At 37.8% G+C, this 24,986-nt stretch overlaps 1 protein-coding gene across 9 annotated transcripts in view; it reads right to left on the bottom strand.

The window, feature by feature from the left end:
* Smyd5 (SET and MYND domain containing, class 5) overlaps nt 1–24,986 on the bottom strand; it is a 182,264-nt gene that overhangs the window by 28,867 nt on the left and 128,411 nt on the right. For 6 of the 9 annotated variants that reach the window (XM_053783534.2, XM_053783957.2, XM_053784036.2 and 3 more), the window contains one exon: nt 17,720–23,593. In XM_053783534.2, coding sequence (XP_053639509.1) covers nt 23,482–23,593 — 112 coding nt within the window. In that variant the 3' untranslated portion in view covers nt 17,720–23,481. Of the gene's footprint in view, nt 1–17,719; nt 23,594–24,986 lie in introns of those variants that run through there. The other 3 variants (XR_008407784.2, XM_053783614.2, XM_053783826.2) reach the window with 1 other exon arrangement.

The raw sequence follows: 24,986 nt of genomic DNA, 5'->3' as shown, positions 1-24,986 counted from the left end.
CTTATGTAAAATGTGTAAGGGGTGGGTGCATGATGGATGTATGTACAATTATAGTAACGGTGCCAGAATTCACTTTGTGTGTAACAAATGCACTTTGGCACAATTACCCTTTAGCAATGATAACATTGATTTACCTAATTTTAATACATATGACCCACTGCCATATACTGATGATTATTATTGTTTTATGAAAACAGGCCTTCACTTTATTCATGTCAGTGCATGATCACTTCTTCCTAAATTGGCAGAGATTAGGATTCTAGCTAACAAAATTAGGGCGGCAGTTATAACCATCTCTGAATCCTGGTTGGATGATACGGTGACTGACGACGAGGTCAAAATAGAAGGTTACAATATAAAAAACTTAGGAACAGAAAGGGTGGTGGAGTATGTGCCTACATTAGAAATGACTTAGCTTACAACCCAAGACCTGATTTAAATAACAATAAACTGGAGATTCTATGGTTTGAAGTGCTGCTTCCTAAGATCAAACCCATCTTAATAGGAACTAGTTACTGCCCTCCTACCCAGGACCAGTTCTTAGAAGACTTTTCCAGAGTATTGTCTGGACTTGAAAACAATTGCGAGACAATAATACTGGGCGACTTCAATATCTGTTTTCAGCAGCAAAATAACGGGCTATGCAAAAGGTATAAGCGAATTCTAGGTTTAAATAGTTACACTCAACTAATTAATACACCAACCCAGATCACACAGTTCTCAGCCACCCTAATTGACCACATACGTACTTTGTAACCGCTCTGAGAACATTAGTCAGTCAAGCGTCATTACCACAGGCCTTAGTGATCATTTCATCATTTACTGCACTAGGAAAATCACTAGGGATAGGATAGGCCTACACAGGACAATAAAAATGAGGTCAACTAGAAACTACAGTAAAGAAACACTGGTAAATAGGCTACACAACTGTGACTGGACAGTGATAACAAGTTGCACGGACATAAACGATGCCTGGGAAAAATTCAAAACAATGTTCACTACCATCCTTGATAATACTGCACCAGTTAAAGAGGTTAGGATTAAACGAAGAACTGAACCCTGGATGACTACTGAGATATTAGATAATATGAAATTCAGAGACCAGCTGCTAAAAAGATTTAAAGCAAACAGACAGGATATTGCAGCACTCAATGAATTTCAAAGGGTGAGGAACAGAGTGCAGAGACTTATAAAAGGAGCAAAGGCAAAGCACTATTGCTCAAAAATTGAAGAGTATAAGCATAACCCCAGAAAGCTCTGGCAACAACTAAAACAGTTGGGGTATAGCCATAAGCCAGTAGATAGGTCTAACATAGTACTCATTATCGATAACGAGGTATGCCACGAAACATCTAAGGTGGCAAATTGCTTTAATTCCTACTACACACCTGTTGCATCAACACTAGTAAGTAAACTACCAGCTGCATCAAATACCTTTAACACAGACTCTGATAAGTTTCAAACATACTATACCAATATACAACAAATTTCTAAGAAAATTTCCAAGACTGTAGGCATACTATCGAAGATACGGTACTATGCTCCACAGTCAGCCCTCCTGGCCCTATATCACTCTCTTATTTACCCCTATCTCACCTATGGAATTTGTGCATGGGGCTCAACAACAATTAACCATCTCAGACCACTAATTACCCAACAAAAGGCTGCAGTTAGTTTGATAACAAATTCTCACTACAGGCAGCACACTCCACCAATATTCAAAACACTCAACCTACTCACCATACAAAACATCCATACTTATTATTGCACCTATTACATACATAGAACACTTAACTCTGATATTAACCCTCCCCTCAAACATCTCCTTGCCAACCTCAACAGAACACATGACCATAACACAAGGCACAGATCACTCTTTGATGTTCCTCGTGTCCATCTCACGCTATGCAAAAACTCAATGCACATAAAAGGCCCTAAAATCGGGAATTCATTACCTGTAAACATAAAAGAAACACTACCTGTTTATAAATTCAAGTCTTTTCTCAAAGATCACTTATTCACCCAAAACCAAATAAATACTGAATAACTGAACCTTATAAATTGTATATCTTAAATGTTTCTCACAATTATATCACATAAATGTTAAACCTAAAACCCAATCTAACTTTATTATTTTTTAAATACACTACCTAACAGAATACTCCATTCAACTGAATGTACAGTAATGCATGCAACCATATGACCTGTCTTTGTAATACTCATTTGTGCTTTATAGTTATCTGTTTACAATAATGTTTTATCACTGATTTCATCATTGCTTAGTTAATCTTAATTTTCTAAAAAAGACCCAATATCTTTATAACAAGCACTGCCCTAAAAAAACTAAACAGATGACAGCTAAGAGACTGAACAGTCCCTGGCTAACACCCAGCATTCTCAAATCCATAAATACAAAACACCGATAGGAAAAACAGTACAGAATGGGTCACATAACCAGAGACCAAACAAAACGTTACTCGTCGATCCTAACCAGCCTGATAAGAAGGGCAAAAAAATTGTATTATGAGAACAGATTATCCAACTTACGAGGTGATATAAAAAAGACCTGGAAGACCCTATCAGAAATTCTGGGAACAAAAAAGATATCACGACATAGCGAAATAAAATTAGCAAAATCAGATGAACCCCAACTCCCACCAACAGAAACAGCAAACAGACTCAATGATTTCTTCTCCACTATAGGTCAAAACCTTGCCAATAAAATCCCAAGCTCAGATACCCCACCAAATGACTACCTCACTGGCAACTACCCGAACACACTGTTCCTAGCTCCGACTAACCCATACGAAGTCTCCCTTATTATCAACGCACTGAAAAACAAGGCAGGAGATTTAAATACCTTACCACCCTTTATATACAAAAAAGCGTCACAAGTACTATCACCAATCATTGCAACACTCTTTAACAAATCCATTGAATCCTCCACCTTCCCTACAGTTCTCAAAATAGCAAGGGTCACCCCGATCCATAAAGGAGGAGACAAAACAGAGTTGAATAACTATAGGCCAATATCCAATTTACACCCTCTCTCAAAAATCTTCGAAAAATTAATTCATAAACGAATCTACTCCTACCTCATCTCCCAAAACATTCTCAACCCCTGCCAATTTGGATTCAGGCCTAATAAAAATACTAATGATGCTATTATACACATGCTAGAACATATATACACTGCAATAGAGAAAAAAGAAGTCCCACTGGGGATCTTCATTGACTTACGTAAAGCTTTTGATACAGTTGACCATGACTTGCTCCACGTAAAATTGTCACACTATGGTATTAGAGGGCACTCCCTTAACTACCTCAAGTCTTACCTCAGCAACAGAAGCCAATATGTGTACGCAAATGGGGCAAGCTCTTCCGCACAACCAATTACAGTTGGTGTCCCACAGGGAAGTGTCCTTGGCCCTCTTCTCTTTCTCCTGTACATAAATGACCTACCAAATGCTTCGCAATTACTCAAACCCACACTTTTTGCAGATGACACTACATACGTCTTCTCTCACCCGAGCCCAGTCACGCTAGCCAATACTGTAAACACCGAATTACAAAAAATATCTACCTGGATGAGGACTAACAAACTTACACTAAACATTGACAAAACCTACTTCATTCAGTTTGGTAACAGAGCTACAGATGTACCTCTTAACATAACAATAAACGGATCACCTATCACAAAGCTAACAGAGGGAAAATTCCTAGGAATCCACCTCGATAATAGACTCAAATTTCATACACATATACAACAAATTTCTAAGAAAATTTCCAAGACTGTAGGCATACTATCGAAGATACGGTACTATGTTCCACAGTCAGCCCTCCTGGCCCTTTATCACTCTCTTATTTACCCCTATCTCACCTATGGAATTTGTGCATGGGGCTCAACAACAATTAACCATCTCAGACCACTAATTACCCAACAAAAGGCTGCAGTTAGTTTGATAACAAATTCTCACTACAGGCAACACACTCCACCAATATTCAAAACACTCAACCTACTCACCATACAAAACATCCATACTTATTATTGCACCTATTACATACATAGAATACTTAACTCTGATATTAACCCTCCCCTCAAACATCTCCTTGCCAACCTCAACAGAACACATGACCATAACACAAAGCACAGATCACTCTTTGATGTTCCTCGTGTCCATCTCACGCTATGCAAAAACTCAATGCACATAAAAGGCCCTAAAATCTGGAATTCATTACCTGTAAATATAAAAGAAACACTACCTGTTTATAAATTCAAGTCTCTTCTCAAAGATCACTTACTCACTCAAAACCAAATAAATACTGAATAACTGAACTTTATAAATTGTATATCCTATATGTTACTCACAATTATATCACACAAAAGTTAAACCTAGGACCCAATCTAACTTTATTATTTTTTTAAATACACTACCTAACAGAATACTCCATTCGACTGAATGTACAGCAATGCATGCAACCATATGACCTGTTTTTGTAATACTCATTTGTGCTTTATAGTTATCTGTTTACATTAATGTTTTATCACTGATTTCATCATTGCTTAGTTAATCTTAAGTTAATTTTAAGCCAGCCCGTAATGCTATGCATATAAGTGGCTTTGGCATGCTGCTCTTACCTGTATTTTTTGTACCTCTGTTTGTTTGTATGCTTAAATTTTAAGCCAGCCTGTAATGCTATGCATATAAGTGGCTTTGGCATGCTGCTCTTACCTGTATTTTTTTTTGTACCTCTGTATGTATGCTCAAATTACTAAATAAATAAATAAATAAATAAAAGGGTAACCCCAAACAGCTGTCAACTAGTAAGTGTATCTCATGACTTTATTCAAAAAGAACTAAGCAGGTTAAACTCAACTAAGAGCACTGGCCTGGATAACATCCCGTCTAAGTTTCTAAAAGATGGTGCTTCTCAATTGTCAATCCCTATTCCTCACATAACAAATCTATCAATCACCACTAATACTGTACCAGAGGGGTTCAAGGAGGCCAGAGTTACTCCTATCTTCAAGAAAAATAGTAGGTCTGATGTAAGCAACTATAGGCCTGTTAGTATACTCAGTATATCCAAAATTCTAGAGAGGGCGGTGTACTCTCAAGTAGTTAAGTACCTTAATGACAACAACATTCTCCATAGCTATCAATCGGGCTTTAGATCTTACTCAACCGACACCTCCCTAATTAATCTGATGGATTACCTGAGAACTGAAATGTCAAAGGAGAACCTCATAGGTATGGTAACCTTAGACCTGCAAAAGGCCTTCGATACTGTCAACCACAATATACAGTGGACCCCCAGTTTACGATCACCTCCCAATGCGACCAATTATGTAATTGTATTTATGTAAGTGCGTTTGTACGTGTGTGTTTGGGGGTCTGAAATGGACTAATCTAATTCACAATATTCCTTGTGGGAACAAATTCGTTCAGTACTGGCACCTGAACATACTTCTGGAATGAAATATCGTAAACCGGGGATCCACTGTATTACGTAAGAAACTTCAAGCTATCTGTATAGGTTCTGTAGACTGGTTTAAGTCCTACCTTAGCAACAGGAGACAAATTGTCAAAATCAACAAAACGGAATCAGAACCCCTGCCGATAGCATGTGGAGTTCCCCAAGGTAGTATTCTGGGTCCCTTATTATTCTTATGTTATGTCATTGACATGCCTATCAGTGTCAAGTGCAAACTCCTACTATATGCAGATGACAGTGCTCTGTTAGTGTCAGGTAAACACCCACAAGATATAGCTAATGTTTTAACACTGGAACTGGAGTCCTGCAGCAAATGGTTAGTAGATAACAAGCTATCATTACACCTAGGGAAAACTGAAGCCATTCTCTTTGGCACAAAACATAAACTAAGAAGGGTAAATAATTTTAATGTCCAGTGTAATGGGGAGCCCATCCTTTTGGTTTCATCAGTAAAATATCTGGGAATCCCCTTTGACCCATGCATGTCAGGAGAATTGATAGGGAACAGTGTAGTATAGAAAGCGAATGCCAGACTGAAGTTCCTGTATAGACAAGCACAGTGTCTACCTACTGAGGCTTGCAGGACCCAATGTCTAGCCCTTATACAATGCCATATGGATTACACTTGCTCTTCATGGTACTCTGCCTTGACAAAAAAACTGAAAGATAGACTGCAAATCACCCAGAACAAAACCGTAAGATTCATTCTGGGGCTAGGACCAAGAGAGTATGTAGGCCAGAATGAATTACAGAAGTTGGATATGCTGAATGTTGAAGACAGAGTAAAACAACTGAAGCTAAATCATGTTTATAAAATTGCTCACAGTGTCCAGAATATCTTGCTGTCAATTTTGTCAAGGTTGGGAACCAAAGCAATCATAGTACTAGGGGGAGAGAGCACAACTTTGTAGTACCCATAGTCATTGGCCAGGCTTCGAACACCTTTTATTGTACAGCAATAAAGGAATGGAACAGACTGCCCGCACATGTCAAAGCCAGTCATAGCATGAACCAGTTCAAGAAGAATGCCAAAAGGTGTCTGATGAATGTAGCTACAGAAAGGGAGGGGAATGATTTTCTATTTTTTAGCTAACATACGTGTAAATTTTACCTTATTCCTAGTAATGACCCTCGTATTGTAGGTAGTCTTAATGACCCTCATGTAGTAGATAGTCTTTTTAGTATGATTATAAGATGTTATCTTCATTATAGAATAATAAGAAAATATTATAACCTTTATATTATAATAATAAGGTAAAAGGACCCCAATGGAAATAAGTCACTCTGTCTGACTTTTTTGGGCTATCCTAGGTTCTCTACACATATGCTGCTATGTATGATAATTCTATGTAACTGTATTTGTGTATACCTGAATAAACTTACTTACTTGGCAATCTTGGGTGGACTTTGCTAGAGAAAAGCTCTCGGCTTTCGAGCGTTGGCACAGGGCTGCGGGAGCCGCCTCAGTAGAGTCACTTTCCCAGCTGATATTACATGAAGTCCTTTTTAAATATTTCCTGGAGAGGGTTCATACATATCTTTTGACATTTCCTACTACTAACTTGTTAGATACTGCTGCCCACACAGATCATTTTGAAATTTCCCGTGCTATAACTGTAGAAATGGCTAAGACCCCAGAAAAGAAATCTGCCTCCCAAGGTTTTAGTTCAAGATTGACTACTAGGAAAGCTCCAGCTGTTGAACCTTTGAAGGTGTTTTCAGGAAAATAAACAGGTGGCAAACAGCTCTTTTTCCAGGCATTACCCTAAAGATCAATTACCACTGTGCCTTTTTTGTAATAAGTTAGGTCAAAGGCAGTTCCAGTGTTGGCATAAACAGCGGGAAGATAAACCCCAACCAATAGGGAGATATCCTACTCAGGTAATAAATTCCTCTCAGAAGTATAAAACTCTGGATGATGAATCTTTACCTTTACAGGCCTCATCTAGCAGACCGTCTAATAGACGACTTTACCACGATAGTACTTCAGAAGAAAAGGTCCGAGCAGCTATGGAACCCTACTTTTCCAAAGGGAAGTTCGAACTCTGTAAAGAGAGGTTAGTAAATATCACGACCTTTTGAGATACTGGCAGCTATCTCTCTCTGTTAAGATCAAACCTGGTAAAGTTACCTAGTAGTAACGAACCCCGGCTGGACATATTATTAGAGGCTTACGGAGGCACAATAATAAAGGTCCCAATTATAAGGATTTATGTAGACTTGCCTGGATATAAAGGCTGGATTAATGTGGGACTTTCAGATAAACCTTTCCCCATTGCCGGCATAGATCTATTAATCGGGAATGAAATTGATCAATTAAAGATTCCCAAAGAGCCTCTGGTTTTAGATAATCCCTGCGTATAAATTATGCATTAGAAGCTTCTGAGGCAGGGCTAGATTTATTCCCCTTTAATGTGATCACCAGAGCCATGGCTAAAAACTCTAAAAATGTGGATATTCAACAGCCACTAGAAATATCCGACGAATTAGGTTTAAACTTCCTGTTTAGCGAAGCAATTCAGCCCAGACGCACAGGTGTCACTAAGAATGTTTTACCAGTCCCTGCGGACCTAGCTAGAAAATGTAATAAAGAAGGATTTCTTATAGCTCTAAAGGACGATAAAAGTTTAACCAGTAAGGATAAAGAGGAAGGTTTCCTTTTAGATGAAGATGGTTTTCTTTGGAGAAGAAATAATAATGACTTTATTTCAAAGAGAAACTTGTTAGTGGTCCCATCGTCCTTGCGTAATACGGTATTTGAACTAGCACATGATAATCCACTGGGAGATCATTTAGGATCCTGTAAGACCGAGAAGAAGATTCAGAAATACTATCTTTATTGGCCTCAGATGAGGACCTATATTGCTGACAAACTACGGAAATGCCATGTTTGTCAATAGGCAAAATGGCACACAATCCCCCGTTTGCCCCTTTACTTCCAATAAAAAGCCCTGAAGAACCTTTTAAAAGATTAGTTATTGATTGTGTAGGACCGTTGCCCCGCACAAAAAGGGGTAACCAGTATATCTTCACTATCATAGATATGGCAACGCGGTATCCTGACACTATTCCAATGTCCAAAATTAATTCCAGAAATATAGTACGGGCTTTGATACGCTTCTTTGCACAAGTAGGCATACCACGTGAAATTCAATCGGACCAAGGTTCGAATTTTACGTCAAAGGTTTTTAACCCTTTGAGGGTTTTCGTCGTACTAGTACGTCTTACGCGTAGGGGTTTTTGACGTACTAGTACTCATAAATTCTAGCGACCTCAAATCTAGTGGGAGAAAGCTGGTAGGCCTTCATATGAAAGAATGGGTCTATGTGGTCAGTGTGCACAGTCTAAAAAAAATCCTGCAGCACACGGTGCATAATGAGAAAAAAAAAACTTTTTCCATTTTTTTTTAATAAATCAGCGACTTTGCAGTGTATTTTCGTATGGTATTTATTGTTGTATTCTAGTTTTCTTGGTCTCATTTTATAGAATGGAAGACATATTACTGAAATTGAGATGATTTTGACTGGTTTTACAATGAAAGGTGCCTTGAAATTGAGCTCAAAGTAGCAGAAATGTTCGATTTTTACCAAACTTCAAAAGTAAACAAATCGTGCCAAGCGTGCAATACACGTCAACTGGTGAGTCTAATATTCTTTCACAAGTGCACCAATAATATTTATACCATTTTTTACACTAATGCAGTAGTCTGCATAACAGTAAATCTTATATTTTTTGTGAGAATAAAAATTCAAAGTGGAAAGCAAAAGAATATAAGAGGGGCCTTGAGACGTGACTAATGACTAGAGGAAATGTCATTTTAGTGCCAGGAATGTCTTTCTTGTTTATTCTGGACCCTATTCCGAAATTGGCATCTTTTGAAATTTGTGTGAAATTGGCAAAATTGCTAAATTCTGACCACTGTACTGGATAGTTGAATTTATAAATGGGTGGTTTCTTGCACCCATTCGATAGAAAAAATGGAGTTCTAGCGAAATATTCATGTTTTTTGTCGACTAGTACAGTGAAATTGGCCGAAAATGGGGCTCAAAGTGGGCAAAATCGCCGATCCGTAAACATCGCCGAGACCGCTAACTTTGCGAGAGCATAATTCCGTAAGTTTTCTATCAAATTTCAAACTTTTGGTGTCGTTATGATCGGGAAAAGATTCTCTATCTTTTCATAAGAGAAAATAATTTTTTTTTTTTTTTAAATTTGGCCGACCCTGAGAACGAGTTTCGGAGAGGGCCTGTCGACCCTCAAAGGGTTAAAGAGGCTGTCACGATTAGGAGTAAGACAGATCCTCCCTACAGCATATCATCCCCAGTCACAAGGAGCTAGAGAGATTCCACCAAACCCTTAAATCTACTTTACGTGCTTACTGTGAGCAATATTCTCGTGAATGGGATGAAGGTTTACCCTTTCTTCTCTTTGCCCTCTGCGAAGCTGAACAGGAAAGTACTAAATACTCTCCATTCGACTTGATTTTCGGACACCAGGTACGAGGACCCCTAGCCATATTACGAGATTCTTGGATAGGGAAGAGAGGACCTCTTCATCCCAGTCCTCTGCTTTGGAAAGAACATCTCTCCAAATTGAAAAGCTTAGCTTCCGTGAACTTGACCAAAGTTGAAGCCAAAATGAAGAAATCGTATGACCAAAAAGCTAAATCACATTCGTTCTCTCCCAATGAATTAGTGTCAGTTAAAAACTTAATTCCAGGGCATTCGTTAAAACCTCGATATGTGGGGCCTTATGAAATAATAGACCAAGAAAATGAGGTGAATTATCTGGTTCATGAACCAGGACGTCGCAAGAAAATTAAGAGGTATCACATAGATAACTTAAAGAAGTATGAGTCTAACTTTCTCCCTACTAATATCACCTCTATTCAACCTACATCCACAGAAATTAAGAACGATACTGTAAGAGAAGTAAGAGAATTTCTACCACATAATTCAGAAGTTTTGAAACAACTAGACCTTTTCCTGGAAGTTCTTCCTACCCCCTAAAAATCTCAAATAAAAGAGTTAATTATTAAATATAACTCCAAGATATCCCTATTGCATGTACCTTGGGTTTTCACGATATTGAATTGTTAGAAGATAGTCCAATAAAGCAATCCCCTTACCGGGTCTCCCCTGCTAAGCAAGAATTAATTCAACAAGAGATAAACAACTTTACTGGTATATCATGTGACAGAACCCAGTTGGACACCTTGGGCCTCTCCATGTTTATTGGTCCCAAAGCCCGATGGTACCATACGCCTATGCACGGATTATCGTAAAGTAAATTGAGTCGCCAAGCCAGATGGGTTTCCATTACCCATAATTGATGATTTAATAGATACTGTGGCCGGTGCCAACTTTGTGACCAGATTAGACTTGAGAGGATATTACCAGGTACCGTTAACTCCTAGGGCCCAAGAGATTTCCGGGTTCGTAGTTAAGAATGGACTATTTACATATAAGGTTATGCCTTTCGGCTTGTGTAACGCCGCCTCCACTTTCCAGAGAATTATGAACATTTTAGTCCAACCCTTAGAAGGTGTAGAGGCATACTTGGACAACCTGGTGGTTTTTAGTGATGATTGGCAGTCTCATTTAGAAAGATTGGAGCAACTACTGAAAGTGTTGCAGAAATACAATTTCACTGTAAATTTACAAAAATGTGACTTTGGTAAAGCCCAGATTAAATATCTTGGTTTTAGAATAGGGAAGGGACTAGTAGCCCCCGACCAATTAAAGATCCAAGCTATTTTAAATTTTCCAACGCCTCAGGACAGGAAAGCCCTCCAACGGTTTTTGGGGATGGCTACTTACTACAGGCGTTTTTGCCCAAACTTTGCTCAAGTTGGCTCCCCCCTCACTAGATTGACCAGTCCTAAATATAAATTTAACTGGGACGAGAATTGTGAGCAGGCTTTTAAACATTTAAAACGTTTCCTTTCCTCCGCCCCAGTATTGCGAGCACCCAATTTCCAAGTTCCTTTCACCCTCCATGTTGACGCCAGTGATGCCACAATAGGTGCTGTCTTATTGCAATCTTTCCAAAACAGTAATATTCTGCATCCAATATGTTATTTTTCCTATAAATTGAAGGAATATCAAAGATCTTATTCAACCATAGAAAAAGAAGCCCTGGCTTTAGTCTTGTCCTTGACGTATATCTCGGTTATACTCCTCATGTGATAAATATTTACTCAGACCATAATCCACTAACTTTCATAAATTCTATGAAATCAAAAAATGTTAGAATATTATGCTGGGCTTTAAGGATCCAACCTTACCGGATCTCCATATTTCACATAAAGGGTTCGAGTAACGTTTTAGCTGATGCTCTCTCTCGGTCCTAATATTGCCTAACTACGGAAATTCTTTGCAGTCTAGCAGTGTTTCTGGTCCAGTTCTAGGGAGTGGGTGACTGAGCTCAGAAAGAGATAGATCTCCATCCCCTTGAGTCATCTCTTACACCAGGTGGATGGTTCCTTCTACACCATCAGCATCTTAAACACCGAGATATTTGCTTGTGGGCCGGGGTGTCATGCCCCTACTGTTAACTTTTCTTTAATATTACATTGCGGTCATTTCCTTTAATAGCTAAATTGGAAATGAATGTCCTTGTATTATTAAGGCTTATTCTTATTAACAATTATTATTATTATTTATGTAACATGGCCATGATAAGTTAAATTGAAGGTATAGCAACATGCCTGATGCTGTGTGTACCGGTGTATGGTTAGCTGTGGTGCTCGATGGTTATACTCCCCCTTCCCCCCCCCCCCTTTTGTTCAACTACTCTACTGAGTGTTGGTGAGTCACGTCACGTGACCCACCTGACCTGTATGCTCAAGGTTGAAGGACAAGGAGTGAAGAAGTAGCAGCCAACGAGAACACTCCTGTTCATCTCTGGTAACTGGCCAAGGTTGATTATCCAGCCTGGACTTATTCTGTTGTATTTTGACTGCTTCTTAATGGGAAATAAGACCCTATTCACTAAAGTAATCTCTATATATATAGGTTATGTCTAGGATCTCATCCTAATCATGTATTGTAAAAGCCTTATGTATATATATTTCGGACAATATAGAACAAACAAGCATTCTTAACTTATATACGATAATTCGTATAGAATTATTATTGGCTTTATTTTGTATTATAAATACACTTCATTAAAATAAGATTTCCAGAGGATTACTATTATTACCCCAACCTCTCTGACCAATGTTGTTATGCTCTAACCAGAAGGAAACTATCTGAGTGGTTACAACCCATGGAGTGTAACACTCTGGAACAACAAAGCAACACCCACACCCAGTCCGTAGACACCATCAACACTCTAAAGGACCAAGTCACCCTACTTACTACCAACATTACAGAGGAAAGATCAAGAGTGGACCAACAACTTGATAATGTCATCACCAACTTCCAAGACCAAAATGACCAACAACAGCTATCTGACGCTGTTGTAGTTAACAGCAAACATCTCCCACCCACAGTCACCCAAGAGACCTGCATGGAGACCACCCTACAGCTTATCAAGGACCACCTTCACCTTAACATACATAGTGATGACCTAAAGGATTGCAAACTGATGGGCTACCAAGTGGGTAAAAAAACACTGCTGTTAAAATTCCAAACTAGCCTACAAAGAAACAACCTACTTAAAACATCCATTTCTATGAAAACTGATGTTTACATCAATGAGTGCCTTACCAAAACAAGACAAAACCTCCTTTATCGGCTAAGAAAATTACGCTATGGCCAAAAAAATCCACCAGTGCTTTGTGAGGGGCGGAAAAATCGCAGTTAGGAAACAGCTCACTGGGAAGAGATACTTCATCTCTACAGAGCATGACCTTAAAACATTCCTAAGTGAGGCTGGATTAACAGAATCAGAGTAAGGTGCAGATAATACCCACTATCAAAAATTTCCAATACCCCAACTACTTCTGAATGTCACTGTTGTATTCAATGACCATTCTACCTCATAGTCTTATTTGTGTTTAATATTTACAGAATCTCTCTCCTTCTTTACATCTTACCACTTCATTGTTCTATCTTATTTTAATTGAATTTTAATTTATTTTAAAATCTCTATTATTGCCCAATTTTACTTTAAACTATATTGACCAACCTTATTGTAAACTTTTTATTTTGCCCATTTTTACTTTATACTTTAGTGCCCAACTTTATTGTAAACTTTTCATCTTATTATTGCACTATTCTAGTCTTAAGTTAATTACCCAATCTTATACTTGCCCAATTTTACCAATACTTTATTGCCCAATCTATTTTAAACTTTTTATTATTGCCCTTTTTTATTTGTAAAGTTTATTACCCAATTTTATTATATTTATTTATTTATTAATTTATTAATTTGAACATAATACAGTGAAGTACAAAATAATACAGTTAAATGCAGCATGCCAAAGCCTGTAATGCATAGCATTACAGGCAGGCTTAAAATTAACTTAAATTAACTAAGCAATGATATATTCTGCGGTACAAAATTTATTGTAAAACAGATAACAATTTAGTACAAATGAGTATTACAAAGACAGTACACAAATAACCCGCACATAAAAGAGAGAAGCTTACGACGACGTTTCAGTCCGACTTGGATCATTGACAAAGTCACACTGTGACTCTGTCAATCGTCCGAGTCGGACTGAAACGTCGTCGTAAGATTCTCTCTTTTATGTGCGGGTTATTTGTGTATCGTTCCAGTTACGGTATTGTGCCTTTTTTTGTTATTTACAAAGACAGGTTATAATTGCCCTATTCTATTTAAGACTTTATCACCCAACTTTATTTTACTTTTCTTAGCCTTTTTTTACCAAATTTTTAAGCTTGTATATTCAACTTCAACTTTTATATTATCCTGTGTACCATCTTACTATCATATTATAACCAAGTCATTGCCATTTTTCTTTTTTTTTTCTTTTGCTACCTTAACTTGTGTATTTTATCTTGTCAATTTAAATTTAGTTATACTCTAATTCTTGTTAGAAACTTACATTAGACCTTAGTGCAATTACAAGTGAGAGTCTTGTGGTATTTTAAACTAGTATTATTTATATTATTAGATTAAACCTAGTTGTACTTTAGCTCATTCTAGCTCAATACATAGACAACACCAAATTCATTATATTAGACCTTGGTGCAATTACAAGTGAGAGTCTGGTGCTATTTTTAATTTGTATTTTTATATTTTAAGTTTATACCTAGTTGTATTTTAGCTCATTCTAGCACAACATATAGACAACATCAACTTCATTATGTTTACTAGTGACTATACTCTATATGACCAAAGTGCTTTAGCTATATACTTGTCCAAACTTCCCATTACTACAGATATCAGTACTAGAACTCAACACACAATTCAGGATATAAATAACCACAATTTAAACCTAGAAGATGAATGATCACATTGACCCTGATCTAAACCTTCGTAATCTAACACCCAATCAAAACCTACTGGAAAGTAACTGCCTTTATTACACAGCATCACAAGCCACCACTATCCTAAACAGTGCTAAAAGTCTATCAGTTCTTAACTACAACATCAGGTCCTTAACCCTTAAATGGTCCAAACAGATTGACGTTCAAATTCGAAGTGCTACAAAAGTAGATCTACTTTTTTTTACATATTTTCAAATATAACAAAAAAATGTAGATAAAAGTTTTTTTTACACGTTTTCAAATGTAAAACAAAAAAGAAGATCTACATTTTTTTTACATACTTTCAGATGTTGAAAAAACGTATATATACGTTTGGACCATTTAAGGGTTAAGCAAACACTATGATGACCTCCTGGCACTCCTTGAGTCGCTAAAGACACCCTTCTCCTGCATTATTCTTACTGAGATCTGGCTTAAGCAGGACACAATAGATATCTACCCTCTACCAGGACACACAGCAATCCACAGCTGCAGACCAAACCAAGTTGGGGGTGGTATTGCAATCTATTGCTCGAACCAACTATCTTGTATTAGCACCACTTGCTTTAGTGATGAATATGGGGAATACATTTTTGCTAATTTTACTGTAAAAAACCTTGAGATGCCTATAACAATCGGTGCCATTTTACGGATACCCCACACAAACATCCCAAATTTCAGTGAGATATTAAAGGCACTAATAACAAACAGACAAATGAACAAGCACCACCTTCTCTTAGCTGGAGACTTCAATATCAACCTTGGCCTACTAGATGATCAGCCTGCAACTGATTTCATCAACAATATGAACAAAATACTTCTCATACCAACAATAACTAAACCAACCAGGCTCACTGAGACAAGTGCAACCATAATAGACCACATGTGGACCAATATACTAGCCCCCTTTAAATCAGGGATAATCAAAGACAGCACAACAGACCACTACCCTACTTTCCACTTAACAAACATTAGTAAACCACCACTGGAATACAACAGAATTCTCCAAGGCCAATGGTATTGACAACTGGACAGACATTTTTCTTAACAAATTACTTAGACTATACAACAAACATTGTCCTATAAAAATGAAACAGATCATGAATAAACGGCTTGGTTGCCCATGGCTAACCAGCTGCATTCTGAAATCCATTGATAAGAAACACCAATATGAAAAGTAATATAGACAGGGCTTAATACACAAAGATATTCTTAAACACTATTCATCAGTTCTCACCAAAGTAATAAAGAAAGCCAAACAACTGTACTACTCCAGCAGATTCGCTGACACAAGAGGAGATATAAAAAAGACCTGGAAAACACTCTCCCAGATTCTGGGCACCCACAAACTGAAAAAAAAAACAAGAATATTGTCCTAACTAAACCTAATAAAACACCACTGCATCCCACTGATACAGCTAACAATATAAACGACTACTTTTCAACCATAGGATCTAATCTTGCCAGTAAAATCCCACGTACCAACGCCCATGCCGGGGACTACCTAGATGGGAATTTCCCAAATTCCTTCTATCTTATACCAACTGAGCCCACTGAAGTCACCGAGATTATAAAGTCACTTAAAAACAACTCAGGGAATCTGTCTCATGTCCCACCATCATTACACAAGCGAGAGGCCCATGTCCTTTCGTGTGTACATTCGCATGCTATTTCATTACTTTTTAACAAGTCACTAGAAACCAGCACCTTCCCGAAACTACTCAAGACAGCAAGGGTTACACCAATACATAAAGGTGGTGACCCTACAGATGTAAATAACTATAGGCTAATATCAAACTTACCATTGCTATCCAAAATCTTCGAGAAACTCGTGCACAGGAGACTATATTCATTTATAACGGCACAAAACATACTCAACCCCTGCCAATTTGGTTTCAGGAAAAATAAAAGCACTAATGATGCAACTGTAAATATGCTAGATCTGTTTTACACAGCATTGGAAAATAAGGAATATCTGCTAGGAATTTTTATTGACCTAAGAAAAGCTTTTGACACAGTAGACCACGGCATCCTACTCCACAAACTTGACCATTATGGTACAAGAGGCCATGCGCTTGCATATTTCAAATCTTACCTTACTAATAGGTATCAGTATGTCACCATTAAAGACACAGCATCATCAACACAGCTACTTGATACTGGAGGTCCACAGGGAAGTGTCCTTGGACCTCTGCTCTTCCTCATTTACATCAATGATCTTCCCAACGTATCCCAACACCTGAAACCCATTCTCTTTGCTGACGACACGACTTATGTCATCTCTCACCCTAATCTTGCCACCCTCAACACCATTGTTAACAAGGAGCTGCTCAAAATATCAACTTGGATGACAGCCAATAAACTTGCACTTAACACTGACAAAACCTACTACGTATATTATGTTTGGTAGCAGAGCAGGTGTTGCGCAACTTAACATTAAGATCGACAACACTCTAATTGCCAGACATAATGAGGGCAAATTCCTAGGCCTATACCTCGACAACAACCTGAATTTCAGGACCCATATCCGATACATAACAAAAAAAAGCATCAAAAACAGTTGGCATCCTCTCCAAGATACGATACTACGTGCCGCAAAATGCCCTTCTCACACTATACCATTCACTCATTTATCCATACCTCACCTATGCTATTTGTGCTTGGGGATCAACTGCAGCAACACACCTAAAGCCAAAAATAACCCAACAAAAAGCCACAGTAAAAATAATCACTAAATCCCATCCCTGGCAACACCCCCCCCCCCCACTCTTCATAGATCTATACTTACTCCCTGTTCAGAACATCCACACTTACTACTGTGCAATTTACATCTACAGGACCTCAAATTCTAATATTAACCTTGACCTAAAATGCTTTCTTGATAGTTGTGACAGAACCCACAGGCATAACGCCAGACACAAACATCTCTACAACATTCCCCGTGTCCGACTAAACCTTTACAAAAATTAAATATATGTCAAAGGCCCTAAAATCTGGAACACCCTACCTGAAAACTCTAGAACTGCAGACACATTCATCACCTTCAAAACTACCGTTAGAAAACATCTTATCTCCCTGATACACCCCGTCAACTAACAACATAAAAACCACCTGGTGGTTCACACTTACACTCACTCACCCATTTGACTATAAGCACAGAAATACGAATCTTAATCTTAAAATAATGATTCCTAACTAGTCATAAGTTTGCCTCTGATACTCCAATATAGAAACTATGTATTGTGCCAAAACAAAAGCATTCACACTGCTAAACTCACAAACTAGTATTTAGTCACTTAGTATTTAGTCAACTTACTCCACAATTTGTAATAATTTAGGGTTAAGAATTAATCTAAGTTTGCTCGAAATGCCTAGCCATGCTAGGTGTCCTAGTGGCCCCCTCTGTAATTAGTATTTTATTACATGTAAACCACACAATAACCAAAATCTGTAAACCCTGCATTGTAATCCTTATAGAGAATAAACTTGATTGATTGATTGAAATACTAACCACTCCAACACTATACCCCCACCTGCTTTTAACATTTCTGTCATGATCCCAGCAGTTCCAACTGCTTTATCCCCTTTCATTCTATGTAATGCCTCACGCACCTTCCCCACACTCAAAACCTGCTCTTTTTCACTCCTAATAGATGCTAAAGCTCCCTGGCCAGTGAATGGAATTGCTGCCTCCCTTTCTTCATCAACATTTAAAAGTTCCTCAAAATATCCCCACCATCTACTCAGTACCTCCAACTCCCCATCTACTAATTCCTCTACTCTGTTTTAAACTGACAAATCCATTCATTCCCTAGGCTTTCTTAACCTGTTTATCTCACTCCAAAATTTTATCTTATTCTCAGCAAAATTCTTTGACAGTGCCTCACCCACTCTATCATTTGCTTTCCTTTTGCACTCTCTCACCACTCTCTTCACCTTTCTTTTACTCTCCATACACTATGCCCTTCTTATATCACTTCTGCTTTGTAAAAGCCCCTCACAAGTAACCTTTTTCTCTTTCATCGCACCCTTTATTTATTTATTTATTTATTTTATGTCTTTGCAAACAGTACATTGAGATTTTGTATTTACAATAGTGGGTTGCAGTGCAAAGAGAGCCTCTATTATGCCTAGGCATTATGGACTAACTTAACACTACTGTCTTACAGTCTACTTAATACTAAGGAGTATATCATAGTTGTACAGTAGTATAGTAATTATTTCATAGTTGTACAGTAGAATATTAATTATAAATGAATCAAAATTTGTATAATACAAGGATGTATTTATATTCAAAAATGCTTTTTGTGAAAACAATGATTCAATTATATTCCTGTCAACAATGGATAAAAGGTTCAATGTGATTGTTTCAGTTATGATGTGGGAGTACAGTGGACCCCCGCTGAACGATCACCTCCAAATGCGACCAATTATGTAAGTGTATTTATGTAAGTGCGTTTGTACGTGTATGTTTGGGGGTCTGAAATGGACTAATCTACTTCACAATATTCCTTATGGGAAAAAATTCGGTCAGTACTGGCACCTGAACATACTACTGGAATGAAAAAAGTTCGTTAACCGGGGGTCCACTGTACATAGGTGAGTAAGTGTGTACTGAGTATTTAGCATTTAGTCTAGGGTGATTAAGTGGCTTTAGAGAAGTCTTAAATTGATTTTCAGACTGGGTTACTTTAATATATTCTGGTAATGAATTCCATATTTTGGGGCCCTTTATGTACATAGAGTTTTTACACAGTGTGATATGGACACGAGGTATATCAAAAAGAGATCTGTGTCTTGTGCTGTGGTCATGTTTCCTGTTTAGGTTGGTGAGGAGAAGTTTGAATGGGGGGTTTATATTTTTGTGTATTGTTCTGTGTATGTAGTAGGCACATGAATAAGTATGGATGTTCTTAACGGTGAGCAGATTCAGACTTTTGAAAATTGGTGGAGTATGCTGGCGGGAGTGGGAATTTGTTATCATTCTTACTGCTGCCTTTTGCTGGGTTATTAGTGGTTTTAGATGATTGGATGTTGATGATCCCCATGCACAAATTCCGTATGCAAGATAAAGGTATACGAGTGAATGGTACAGTGCCAGGAGAGCTGACCGTGGAGATTAGTACCATCTCTTTGATAGTATGCCTAAAGTCTTGGAGATTTTCTTGGTGATTCGTTGTATGTGTCCGGAACTTAAGGCTACTATCAAGGTGGATACCTAGGAATTTTCCCTCTGAGAGTCTTGTGACTGATGATCCATTTAGCGTTATGTTAACTGGATCATTTGCAGCTTTGTTTCCAAACTGAATGAAATAGGTTTTATCAGTGTTCATGGTAAGTTTGTTAGTCATCATCCAGGCAGATATTTTCTGTAATTCAGCATTGACTGTGTTTGCTAGTATCATATGTCATTAAGACCTGGTAACATAGTGATTACTGACAATGATGGTCCAAGGACTCAATGGCCTCTTGGAAAAATAGTGACCATACATCCTGAAGCAAATGGAACCATCAGGACAGTTGATGTTTTGAGCAAAGGTGTAGTGAATATGTAGACAATAGATAAACTAGTGCCGTTAGAATTACACAGTGCTGAAAACAAACACAGTGATTCTCCAGAAACTCCACAGATTAAAGCTGTGGTGGCAAGTGAGAAAATCAAATTAATGTTAAGAGATGAATAGCTCACTTGCGGCAAACTTTCACCTGCCCCCCAGTGTGGAGAAAATTTCTCCAGAAAGGGGATTTCAGCCCTTTCAGACCCTTCAGCTCCCTGAGGGACTCAACCCTGAAGAGGGGCTGAGAGACTCTCTTGCTTCCGCATGATCAGTAATTGAATCCACAAGCAGTACCAGCGTGTACAAGATCACAGTCACGCCACCTCTCCTTGCACCTTCTTGCACCATAGTGTTCGTGTAATACGATTAATGGTGAAATGAGGAAAAGGACTCTCTAAACCTTGGTGAAAAAATTACAAGAAAACCCTGCATCACTTTACTTACAATGTGGGACAATAATGAACTGTCGTCAATAGATAACAAGAAATCTGCTATCTTGTATTGAATACTGTGATGGTGTTTAGCAAGGAAGGGAAATAACCCTGAGTTCAGTAAATACCTTGTAGAGATGCCCGAAGTGCACTGGAGGGCTCAGATTGACTTCAGAAACAAACGGGGAAACACGTGTCATGTGGGCATAGCCCCTGAACAAAGGAACAATAATGCAGTGTGCTCTTGACCTTTTTGACAATCTCAACAATTCATGGTAGAACACAGTGAATTGTGATCTTCCTATTGAGAAATTGCCACAAAACTAAAGACAAATCTTGGACTAAACTTTGTAGTGTAATCATGAGAATGTAAGCAGAACAATCCCAGTGGAAGGCAGTGTGGCATTCCTTGAGAAACTCCAGCTCCAAGCAAGACACCCATATCGGGATCACAGTTTTCCTACCATAAGTCAGGGAAAACTTTCAGGTCTGATACAAATACCCAGGTAAGTCTAGACATACCTACTCCTAGTTAGGTTGGCTGCAGCTGATAGTTAGGGACAAGCCTTGCCTAGATGTACCAATAGATCCTGTAATGGGTGGGCCATCGAGCCCAAAAAAGTGAGTATCACTCCATTCAGCATTACGTTCAAGTGTAAGATGCTGAAATATACGTTCATTTGGGGCAATTATTTACCCATCATTTGAATTCCCACACCTCAGGGATGGAGTACAGATGGCTCCTCAAAGGAACAACCCGGGGGTAGCTGAGGGACGCTGAGCAGCCACTGAAGCTAAGTATCTTTCAACAATGTCCTTTACCTGATTTGGCTTGGTATGTTTCAGATCCCTTACATTGATTGTCTCATCCCCTCCTGTTCAGGCCTTGCTTGGCTTCTACCTCAACTAATCTGACACATGACTGTCTTCCTTTTTCTCTCTCTCACTCATGACTTGATAATGACCCAGGACAGACCATAAGTCAAAAATTTTCTTTCCAATTTGATGTTAGTTGTAAAAAACTCACTCCAGTATTAGAAATGTAATTGTATTCATAGTAAAAGCTAATACTCCAAGGAATGCATGGCATTAAGTTTGGTCTTCTAGCATATTTCCTATATCATCAGAGGACACAATCTACTCTTAACCGATACAGTATACTTAAGTTCTCTCTCAACATTTGTTCTATATAGACTTGTAGAAATATGTTTTGAGTTTACAAATTATTTGGTGCTGTATATTACAGTACCTATATTCACTTCATTAGCAAATTCTAAGTAATAAGAGAAGGGCCAAGGCCTCACATCCATGTTATTCCAGTGAGCCACATTAATGTATACTGCACCACTTATATTTACTAATATCATCTTTCCCTTCTAATATTTACTCTGATTAGTTTCTCTTGAGAGTACCATCTTACATCAAAAAGCTTTCCTTTTTTTTTTTGTTTAAATTGTAATAATTTAATTTGAACTGAAGATTTCTCCATCTCTTTAAGTAAATACTAGCTCTAGTATTAGTGTTGTGTTCCTTTCTATCAATGAAGTTACCTCTTTAACATGCTGATCAACAAAATGTCATCATAAAACAAGAATATTGGAGCACTTTAGTAGGCCTACTGGCACATGATATTTTTAAAGCTACAAAGAGTTCTTGCTTCAATGATGATACTTAGAAATTTGTTCCATGCTATAACTCTATTACCAAACCAGTGTTTCCTATATTCATTCTAAATCTAGATCTGTCCCAAAAGTAAGATAGTTTGACAGTAACTGGCTGATCATTATCTATCAGAAGCACTATACTTGACAATAACATCCTTATGGTGATCAATTTTGAAGATGCACTATATGTGATGTCAAGAATAAGTGTTTCTCTATGTAGTAATTACATGACAAGCATTTTTATAAAGCACCATTTTGACTAACAATCCTACTAACATAAATTTGTATATATTTCTAGGGAAATATCCAGCGGTAATTCCAAACTACAATTTCCAGCCATACAATCTTTTATCACCTACACACAAATAATTAATTTAAAAATCTTAAGAATAATACAAAATTAATTCCTTCACTTTATTCCACCTGGATGTTTAAGTGTCTTAATGTTTATACATCACACAGCTTGCAGAAACTACTGTTATATTTACATCTGGAGGTAGAGGGTCAACTTGTTTACAATGATTTTGTAAATCATACAATTAAAATTCTGTGGTGATGCAGAGTTGTAATCACTTTTGGCTGAAAAGAACATAACAATGTTCAAAATTCAATGCATCACCACAACTGTCAAGTAATGCATTGAGCAATTAACCACACACTATATTCATGCTTATTTTCTTTCCCAATTTTAAGATTATAATTTATCGACCATTTATTCTGAGTGTTACCTTGTTTCACCTTTTTGTTTCATTTTTAATAAAATGTCCTTATGATTATAATCATCACATGCATTTTATTTGCTTTGCCCAATAACATGTTTAAAATACTGACTGATTTATTGCCATATACTGTATTATTCTTTGTTGCCTTTTTTTATATATACAAACCAGCTTTACTCATCTTCCTCCTCTTCATCTTCATCCATTTCTTCTTCACTTGTCACATCTGGGTCTCCAGTTTGTTCCTCACATTTGGTACAACGGCAGGTGAAGAGGTAGTTTTCCCTGAAAGAAATGGATTACAATATTCCATACATACTAAACACAGTATTTTGACTTAAGAATTTATTATCTTCGAATTATTTCTTTATTTTTTTTAATATGCATGCTATTTTACAATTTAAGTTTGTCTAGAATCTATGATTTTAATACTTTCAAGGTAACCATATATAGAAGATTCCATTTCATTTCACCCAGTGACAATTTCTTCACCTTGAAATGTACTGTACTATGCAGCAGCACACATTATAAAATATTTGCATATGAATACTGTATAATTTGACTATTGAGCTATTTTTTTTTTTAACATTTGGCTGTCTCCCACTGAGGCAGGGTGACCCAAAAAGTAAGAAAATTCCCAAAAAGAAATCGCTTTCATCATCATTCAATACTTTTACCTCACTCATACATAATCACTGTTTTTGCAGAGGTGCCCCGAACACAACAGTTTAGAAGCATATACGTATAAAGATACACAACATATCCCTCCAAACTGCCAATATCCCAAACCCCTCCTTTAACCCTTTGACTGTTTATGCCGTATAAATACATCTTACGCGCCACTGTTTCTGACGTATATATACTCAATAATTCTAGCGGCTTCAAATCAAGCGGGAGAAAGCTGGTAGGCCCACATGTGAGAGAATGGGTCTGTGTGGTCAGTGGACCTGGAGTTTACCTGGAGAGGGTTTCGGGGGTCAACACCCCCGTGGCCTGGTCTGAGACCAGGCCTCATGGTGGATCAGGGTCTGATCAACCAGGCTGTTACTGCTGGCTGCACGCAAGCTGACGTACAAACCACAGCCCGGTTGGTCAGGTACTGACTTTAGGTGCCTGTCCAGTGCCTTCTTGAAGACAGCCAGGGGTCTATTGGTAAGCCTCCTTATGTATGCTGGGAGGCAATTGAACAGTCTTGGGCCCCGGACACTTATTGTGTTGTCTCTCAGTGTACTCGTGGCACCCCTGCTTTTCATCGGAGAATGTTGCATCTCCTGCCGAGTCTTTTGCTTTCATATGGAGTGATTTTCATGTGCAAGTTTGGTACCAATCCCTCCAGGACCTTCCAAGTGTATATTAGTGAGTGATTTTTGTGTGCAATTTCGGTACTAGTTCCTCTAGGATTTTCCAGGTGTACATAATCATGTATCTCTCCCGCCTGTGTTCCAGGGAGTACAGGTTCAGGAACTTCAAGCGCTACTGTCAATTTCTCAAGCCCTGTATTGGATTGATAAAACTCTGCCAGCAAAACGTTTCCTTTAATAATAAATGTTCCAATGTCACATGAGTGTTATTTACATAGTAACATGGTATAAACCTTGGTAATAAATACCAACATGGTGGTTTAGAAAAAGACATAGGCAAACACTAGGACATATTTATTATAAATAAATATTTTTTT

This window comes from Cherax quadricarinatus, chromosome 2 (genome assembly GCF_038502225.1).
Source record: "Cherax quadricarinatus isolate ZL_2023a chromosome 2, ASM3850222v1, whole genome shotgun sequence".
Classification (NCBI taxonomy): Eukaryota; Metazoa; Arthropoda; class Malacostraca; order Decapoda; family Parastacidae; genus Cherax; species Cherax quadricarinatus.
The sequence above is the reverse complement of the archived record's forward strand: the minus strand, read 5'-3'. Positions and strand labels throughout refer to the sequence as shown.